The sequence below is a fragment of the Centropristis striata genome, chromosome 5 (genome assembly GCF_030273125.1).
Source record: "Centropristis striata isolate RG_2023a ecotype Rhode Island chromosome 5, C.striata_1.0, whole genome shotgun sequence".
Taxonomy (NCBI): Eukaryota; Metazoa; Chordata; class Actinopteri; order Perciformes; family Serranidae; genus Centropristis; species Centropristis striata.
In genome coordinates, this window is record NC_081521.1 from 1,324,279 (window position 1) to 1,333,986 (window position 9,708).

The 9,708-nt window shown below is 35.8% G+C and overlaps 1 protein-coding gene across 1 annotated transcript in view; it reads right to left on the reverse strand.

Moving 5' to 3' along the window:
* Positions 1 to 9,708, reverse strand: part of LOC131972328 (plasma membrane calcium-transporting ATPase 3-like) — a 95,298-nt gene that overhangs the window by 33,836 nt on the left and 51,754 nt on the right. The window contains 6 exon segments of the mRNA XM_059334144.1: positions 802 to 960; positions 3,695 to 3,770; positions 3,976 to 4,082; positions 5,023 to 5,157; positions 6,526 to 6,635; positions 8,560 to 8,692. Coding sequence (XP_059190127.1) covers positions 802 to 960; positions 3,695 to 3,770; positions 3,976 to 4,082; positions 5,023 to 5,157; positions 6,526 to 6,635; positions 8,560 to 8,692 — 720 coding nt within the window.

Consider the following 9,708-nt stretch of genomic DNA (forward strand, 5'->3'; position numbering starts at 1 on the left):
AAATTTGCCACTTTTAATCTCTTAAATCTGTGACTTTTTTCCTCACACATTTGCCACTTTTAATCTCTTAAATCTGTGACTTTTTTCTTTGCAGATTTGCCACTTTTAGTCTCTTAAATCTGTGACTTTTTTTCGTAGATTTGCCACTTTTAATCTCATAAATCTATGACTTTTTTCTAGTAGATTTGCCACTTTTAATCTCTTAAATCTGTGACTTTTTTTTCGTAAATTTGCCACTTTTGATCTCTTAAATCTGTGACTTTTTTCTCGTAGATTTGCCACTTTTAATCTCATAAATCTGTGACTTTTTTCTCACAAATTTGCCACTTTTAATCCCGTAAATCTATGACTTTTTTCTCGGCGATTTGCCACTTTTAATATTGTAAGTAAATCTATCTATCTATCTATCTATCTATCTATCTATCTATCTATCTATCTATCTATCTATCTATCTATCTATCTATCTATCTATCTATCTATCTATCTATCTATCTATCTATCTATCCATCCATCCATCCATCCATCCATCCATCCATCCATCCATCCATCCATCCATCCATCCATCCATCCATACATCTATCTATGGTTCCTGGACAGGAACAAATAACATAAACACAAACACAAACAAACAAGCCTTTAAAAACAGCAACAACAAAATGTCACACTCTTAAAACCCAATAGAACAACAGAACAACAGCAAGAGTAAAGTCACAGTATTAAGACACAACACAATGTTAGAACAGTAAAACACTAAAGAGATTCCCAGTTTAAACTAAAGCCAGTAGAGTCCATTAGTCCTACCTCGGGCCTGACTGGGTCCTCGATGCCCACCACAGTGATGCAGGTTAGGTCTGTGACTATCTCTGCTTCGTTCTCCCAGTCTGGCTCCGGAGTGTTGGACAGGTCCCGGTACGCAATACAGATGGTCCTCAAGCCTTCACACGCCATCGGCTCAATCACCTGATAATCATTATTACAACCATGGTCAGGAAAAGGTCCACAGACACTCACACCACACACTCTTTCACTGACTCTGTACACAAATGTAATGTAATTGCAATTTATTTATATTTTCACCTGATGTATAAATGTACATTTTCCATGGTTTTCTTGATAATAACCAAAATCATTATGAATAAAACCATGTTAAATGTCTAGATATCAGCTCTTAAATTAAACTCTTATCAGTTATTTTTGTTGTTATTATTATATTTGTCCAAACAAATGAACCTTTAGTTGAACCAGGCATTAAAATGAACAAGAAATAAAAGAAAACAATGGTCTAATAATGTTTTTCATGTCTGTATTTTTTGTCATTTTGTCTTTTGTTTTTTTTAGATAATTTTTGCATCTATTTTTTTTTTTGTCGTTTTGCGTCTTTTTTAGTCATTTTTTCATCTATTTTTTGGTCAATTTGTGGCTTTTTCGGTTATTTTTGCATCTACAGTGATGGAAACATCCTTGAAAATAACCAAAATCAAATGTTAAATGTCTAGATATCAGCTCTTAAATTAAACTCTTATCAGTTATTTTTGTTGTTATCATTATATTTGTCCAAACAAATGAACCTTTAGTTGTAGCAGATATTAAAATAAACAAGAAACTGAAGAAAACAAGGTGGTCTAATAATTTTTACATCTATTTTTTGTCATTTTGCGTCTTTTTTGAGACATTTTTACATCTATATTTGTTCAATTTGTGTCTCTTTCGATAATTTTGTGTCCTTTTTTAGTAATTTTAACATCTACAGTCATGGAAACATTCTTGATAATAACCAAAATCAAATGTTAAATGTCTAGATATCAGCTCTTGAATTAAACTCTTATCAGCTATTTTTGTTGTTATCATTATATTTGTCCAAACAAATGAACCTTTAGTTGAACCAGACATTAAAAAGAACAAGAAACTGAAGAAAACAAGGGTCTAATAGTTTTTACATCTATTTTTTGTCATTTTGCGTCTTCTTTGAGACATTTTTACATCTATTTTTGTTCAATTTGTGTCTCTTTCGATAATTTTGTGTCCTTTTTTAGTAATTTTAACATCTACAGTCATGGAAACATTCTTGATAATAACCAAAATCATGATCAATAAAACCATGTTAAATGTCTAGATATCAGCTCTTAAATTAAACTCTTATCAGTTAATTTTGTTGTTATCATTATATTTGTCCAAACAAATGAACCTTTAGTTGAACCAGACATTAAAATGAACAAGAAACTGAAGAAAACAAGGCGGTCTGATCATTTTTTCCATGACTGTAAATACGCTTTGCTGCAAAACATTGTAGTCACACTGGACTGTGTAGCTGTGTCATTGATAGCTGATTAGTAATGGAATTGATACTCAATCATTCAGATTCTGTTCAGTAATGTTTATGGTGTTAAGTGTGATTCTATAATGTGTAACAGATATTTTTGCTGGTCTATGTTTAGCTAAAAGCAGACTGATTATCTTCAATAACTTCAACTTGTATAACATATTGTTCAGTGGTGGAAAATTACTTTTGCTCAATGATGCACATACAGATTTGAGGTAGTTGTATTTTACATGCGTATTTCCATTTGATGCTGCTTTATATTGCTATTCAACTAGATCTCAGAGGGAAATACTCATGTTCTGTTTGCATCATCCATTTATCTGACAGCTATTACTTCTCATTTTCAGTGTGATTTTCCCTCAAATATTTTGAAAGAAAGCAGCAGAAATCTGAGTGCGAGCACAAAATTGATTTAAGAATACTTCTTTACCTCCTGCAATTGCACTTTATAATGACTCCCCTTTTAGTAAGGACAGAAGAATATTTATTTGAACTTTAGCTTAAGCTTCTTATACTGTATGTATACATCAAACTGCATTTTTGCACATGTACAGTACAGGCCAAAAGTTTGGACACACCTTCTCATTCAATGCGTTTTTCTTTATTTTCATGACTATTTACATTGTAGATTCTCACTGAAGGCATCAAAACTATGAATGAACACATATGGAATTATGTACTTCACAAAAAAAGTGTGAAATAACTGAAAACATGTCTTGTATTTTAGATTCCTCAAAGTAACCACCCTTTGCTTACTAGAATATAAGACATGTTTTCAGTTATTTCACACTTTTTTGTTAAGTACATAATTCCATATGTGTTCATTCATAGTTTTGATTAATCTACAATGTAAATAGTCATGAAAATAAAGGAAACGCATTGAATGAGAAGGTGTGTCCAAACTTTTGGCCTGTTCTGGATATCTGCACACCTGTTTATTTACACACCTGTATATTTACACACTTGCTGTAACTGTTATCTATGAGTAACAGCTACTAATGCACATGGACCATCCATTCACCTTCCTCTATACTAGGCTATGTATTGTGGGCTCATGTTCTGTATAGGTGGAATATGTATGTATACATGTGTTGTGTTGTGTTGTGTTGTGTTGTGTTGTGTTGTGTGTATGTTGGCTGCTGGAACACCTACATTTCTATGCTGGGATGAATAAAGTTTATCTTATCTTATCTTATCTTAAAATGTGAGCATGAGGAGAATAAATGTGAGCAGGAGAAGCAGCTGTTTCACTGAGAAGGAGTAAAATCATGTTCTCACACTGAAAATATACGCTCTGGAATAAAGATAGGATGATTCTTCCATAATATTGTAGTTAATACTCTTCATATGGAGCCTTCAGTCAGAAAGTCTCACCTGTTTGACCATCTCGTCTCGGTCACGAGGGCGGAACGTTCTTGGTTCTCCGTTAGGATCTAAGATGTAGGAACATCTGGAGGGAGAACAAGAGAACGGCTCTTACATTTAAAACCTTTTGTACCCACTAAAACCCACTCCTCTATCATCTAATGAGACCCCAGACCACCTCCTCCTCCTGCTCCTCCTCCTCCTCCTCCTCCTCCTCCTCCTCCTCCTCCTCCTCCTCCTCCTCCTCCTCCTCCTCCTCCTGCTCCTCCTCCTCCTCCTCCTAGACTCACTTCTTCAGCAGGATCTCCGAGGCTCCTTTGCTGTAGAGGCGGAAGGATCCGTCCGGCAGCTTGATGACGGTACACATGGACTTACGTACTGAGTTGAAGGTATAAACCTGACGGAGAGAAGAAGAGAAGAAGAGAAGAAGAAGAGAAGAAGAAGAAGAAGAGAAGAAGAACAGTCAGGTAGAGGGACAGACGTGTCTCTGACTAGAAACTCAGCTCTGTCCCTGAAGGTCTACAGCAGGGGTCTCAAACTGAAACCACCTGGGGGCCGCTGGAGGCAGTATCAAAATGTCACAAAACAAGATACAAAATTACTAAAAAAAGACATAAAATGACAGAAAAAACACTAAATTGCTTAAAAAAGACACAAAATGACCAAAAAAGACACAAATTTACTAAAAAAGACACAAAATTACTAAAAAAAAGACACAAAATGACAAAAAAGACACAAAATGACACAAATAAAGACACAAAATGACAAAAAAGACACAAAATTACCAAAAAATACACAGAATGACCAAAAAATACACAGAATTACCAAAAAGACATACAATTATTAAAAAAAGACACAAAATTACCAAAAAATGCCCCAAAAAAAGACACAAAATTACCAAAAAAGACACAAAAAGACAAAAAAAGGACACAAAATTACCATAAAAAGACAAAAAAAGACGAAAAAAGGACAAAAAAAGACTAAAAAAGCCACAAAATGACAAAAAAGACACAAAAGACTAAAAAAAGCCACACAGTGACATAAAACGACAAAAAAAGACACAAAAAGACTAAAAAAGGACACAAAGAGACTAAAAAAGCCACAAAATGACAAAAAAGACTAAAAAAAGACTAAAAAAATACACAAAATGACCAAAAAAAGACACAAAATGACCAAAAAAGGCACAAAAGGACCAAAAACCACAGAAAATGACCTACAAAGACACAGGCAGGATGAAAAGGATTCCCAAATGGACTAAACAGCCCTATAAGCCTCCATAGAGCTGAATATGAATGTATCTAAGTGTCTCTAGTGGAGGATGTGGAGCCTGGCTCTACCTTGTACAGTCTCTCCTCAGGAATCTGCTCTCTGACGGGGGCGTAGTCCTGCTGCAGGTCTAATACAAATCCCAGAAGGCCACACTCCGTCTTGTTGCCCACCTGCTTGTTGAGACCCCCCTCCACGTCAGGAGGCTGATAGACAGACAGACAGAGAGAGAGAAGGAGGATTAGGACGGTAAGAAAGAAGAAGAGCAGAGATGGATAAAGAAAAGGGGAAACGAGAAACAATGACATTAAAACAAAGGCAGAAAAATACAACACACTGTAAATCAGTGATCCCCAACAGGGGGGCCGGCCCGACCGAAGCCCTCTTGATCTTAAGGGACGTAATAAATCTAATGTGTTAAATATAGATGAGTCAGCATTTAATTCATTAGTGGGACAAAAACAACTAAATAAGGGCTACATTAAACGTTTATTCATTTATTTAAATAGAAAAATCACTATAGAAAAGTTTAAAAATAAAGACTATATCGCGAGAATAAGGACATGTAACATCCCTCCTGCAGTATACACAGGTAACCACACCTAGAGGTAACCTCACCTAGAGGTAACCTCACCTAGTGGTAACCTCACCTAGTGGTAACCTCACCTACCGGTAACCTCACCTAGTGGTAACCTCACCTAGAGGTAACCTCACCTACCGGTAACCTCACCTAGTGGTAACCTCACCTAGCGGTAACCTCACCTAGAGGTAACCTCACCTAGAGGTAACCTCACCTAGTGGTAACCTCACCTAGAGATAACCTCACCTAGCGGTAACCTCATTTAGCGGTAACCTCATTTAGCGGTAACCTCACCTAGCGGTAACCTCATTTAGCGGTAACCTCACCTAGTGGTAACCTCACCTAGCGATAACCTCATTTAGCGGCAACCACACCTAGCGGTAACCTCACCTAGCGGTAACCTCACCTAGCGGTAACCTCAGCTAGCGGTAACCTCAGCTAGCGGTAACCTTACCTAGAGGTAACCTCACCTAGAGGTAACCTCACCTAGCGGTAACCTCACCTAGCGGTAACCTCAGCTAGCGGTAACCTTACCTAGAGGTAACCTCACCTAGAGGTAACCTCACCTAGCGGTAACCTCACCTAGAGGTAACCTCACCTGGTGACCTCACCTAGTGGTAACCTCACCTAGCGGTAACCTCACCTGGTGGTAACCTCACCTAGCGGTAACCTCACCTAGAGGTAACCTCACCTAGCGGTAACCTCACCTAGAGGTAACCTCACCTAGCGGTAACCTCACCTAGTGGTAACCTCACCTAGCGGTAACCTCACCTAGAGGTAACCTCACCTAGCGGTAACCTCACCTAGTGGTTTATTTTACAGTATATAAACAGTACTGTAAATAACAATTACAGTAAGTTACTTGTTAATTGCTGCCAATAAGATACTGTAAAAATCCCAATAAATGCTTTACAGTGTATCATTAACTAATAATAATAATAAATCCAGATCAATGATGTGTGTGTGTGTGTGTGTGTGTGTGTGTGTGACTCACTAAGATCTTGGAGGTGTAGGCGCTGTTGATAGCGATGGCGTTGACTAGCAGGTCGAGGGTCCGGGGGTTGATCTGTCCGGGGTCGGGGATCACACGGTGGTGAACATCACCTGGTGACAACAATATCAGTTTAATACAGAGAAATTATACTTTCTATACATTCAGATTACATGCCATCACTGTAAAAAAGGTCTAAAACCAGATCAAACAGTAAATCTGAGGGAAATTATCTTGCTGCATGGACAGATAATTTACCTTGACAAGATTTATTAAATTAAGATTATTAAATCTAGAAATAAGCATGTTGAACACTTAAAATAATAAATTAACTCTTAAAACCAGATAAATGATCTAACACTTCTAAATCTTAAGTTTTTTCCCTCAAATTTAGTGTTTTATCTTGTTTTTAGACACACCTTTTTTTGCAGTGTGCACATTTAATTAAAATAATATCTTAAACATCGTTTTCTGAAATAAATATATTTATATGAGAAAAGAATAATGAACATTTATATATAAAGAAAGAAACACATTTTGAACTATATCGATATATGTGATATGGTCTAATTCCATACCACATTTAAAAATATATCGATATATCTTTTATATCGATATATCACCCAGTCCTACATTGATTAATTAGTTTAATCATTAAAATGATTAAAGAAGGGTTTAGAACATTATGATATGAGTGAATAAAGTCCATTGCCATGCTCAATTATGTCTCAAAGTTGTTTTCTTTTACATTTTGGGTTAATTCCATTCGTTACACAGACTTGCTGCTAAATGTTAAAAAGTTTTGTTACCCAGAAATTAATAATAATGCTCAAATTTTAGCCTTCGGTCCGTATTTCTTAAGTTGTTCTGTGTTCACCCTGGACAGGTCTCTGCTTTACAGACATTACAATAAAAAGTGAAGGATTGAAATAAAACAGTTGGAAACTAGACTAAAATATCATTATTACAGGTTTATACCAAACTGAAACAAACAAAAATCTAAATTAGACTAAAACTAGAAGGTTGGAGGTCGTCTTGTATCATTTATCTGAGCTACAAAAAACATTAAAATGTACTGCAGTTAATGCATGTTTTGTTGTGTAGTGAATATACACTGTAAAAATACTGCAGTTTTGCATTCTTTGGTACAATACAGTGCCACAGCCGCCACATTTACGTAAGTAAAAGCTGGACTAAATAACTTCAGGCCATCTACAGTGGCTCTCTGTGGCTGGGACCAAAACATTTATATGAAATGAAACGGTTAGTTGTTTACGTTTTCATTTTTATTGAACATTGGTGTAGACCCAAAGCAATTTATATTCTTCGATTGTAAAAATGTGAGGCTTATATATGGCATTAAAACATTTTTTTTTACTTTAATGTAGATCATAGCTTACAAAAGTCTACAGCACCTTAACTTCTAAATGTCTAGTTTTAAGTTTCCCTAGAAGATTAGCTGTTGATCCAAATCTCCAGATATTTGTCAAGTTTCAAGCCTCTCATTTGCACTTTGGTTTATTGCTGATTTCTGACTAAATCATATTGATAAATGCTCATTATGACCTATTAGTAAAGCTGGTAGGCTGGTTTAGACTCAGTCGGCTGTTTTATCATCATTGTAAGGCTTAAAATAAGGTTTGAAGCTCCATTCCAACATTTTTTCCCTTTTTTCTGCCAACAGTGGCTCTTTAGTTAGCTTGTCATTTGCTCATTTTGTGTCTTTTTCTGTCATTTTGTTTCTTTTCTTGTCATTTTGTGTCTTTTTTTTGGTAATTTTGTGTCTTTTTTGGTCCATTTTGTGTCTTTTTTTCATCATTTTGTGGTCAATTTGTCTTTTTCTGTAATTTTGTTTCTTTTTTTAGTCATTTTGTTTCTTTTTTGACCCAATAGTGGCTCTTTTGCCCATAAAGGTTGCCGACCCCTAAGCAGTGAGGGTGTTTTGGAGAACTTATTCGTCAGAGTTTTCTTCATAGTGAATCACAGACAGCAGCCATAACCAATGAACACATCACTGAATGAATTATTTTGTCCCACCGATGTGAGACTGCACCACGGTCATGCGGTTGGTGGTCAGCGTCCCCGTCTTGTCGGAGCAGATGGCCGTGGCGTTCCCCATCGTCTCACAGGCGTCCAGGTGACGGACAAGGTTGTTGTCCTTCATCATTTTCTACAGACGGAGGATGATGATGATGGAGAGAGATAGAAGCAGAGAGAGATGGATGGATGAAAGGAGGAAGAGAGGAAGGCAGGGTGATTAAAATAACATTAATAAAATGTTTTACTGACTTACTAGATATTTTAATGATAACACATTCTGCTGTCTGTTGAGCACTTTAAAACATTATTAAAAACAGATTTATTCTCGTTGGCGTTCAGTCCCAGCGAGGCAACAATCCTTGGCTTTAAAATTATTATTTTTTTAACCTTTTTTACGCTTTTTACCCCTTAAAGGTTCCTTCAACAAGAGGGATTTTCTTTAATAAAAGCTATTAAAAAGGTGTCTCTTATCTATAAAATAGTTAAAAGAGTGGTTTTAAAAGATGGTTAGGTTAGGGTTAGGGTTAGGCCTATTTTGACTTTAAAACATTATTAAAAACATATTTATTCTCCTTGGCGTTCAGTCCCAGCTAGGCAATAATCCTTGGCTTTTAAAAAAAAAATTTTAAAACTTTTTTACCCTTTTATTTTTCTTTTCTATCTCTAACTCTGTTTTTGGATTGAGTTTTTATTACTGTTACTGTTTTACTGTTTGTTACTGTTATTTGTGTATGATTTTATTCTATTTTAATAACTGTACAGCATTTTGGTCAACTGAGGTCGTTTTTAAATGTCTATAAATAAACTTTGACTTGACTTGACATTCCAGTTTGTACATTCAAAGCAGTCCTTTAGAGCAGCTGTTCTCAACCTTGGGGTCGGGACCCCTATTGGGGTCGTGAGATGATTTCTGGGGGTCAACAAATCATTTTGGAAGTCAGCTCTGTCTCCACTGTGTTAAAGTGTTCATGTGTTAATGTGTTTTAGACTTATTGGTCATTTAATATCTTTTTTTGGTCATTTTGTTTCTTTTTTTTAATCATTTTGTGTCACTTTTTTTTTATCATTTTGTGGTCAATTTGTGTCTTTTTCTGTCATGTTGTGTCTTTGTTTAGTCATATTGTGTCTTTTTTTAATCATTTTGTG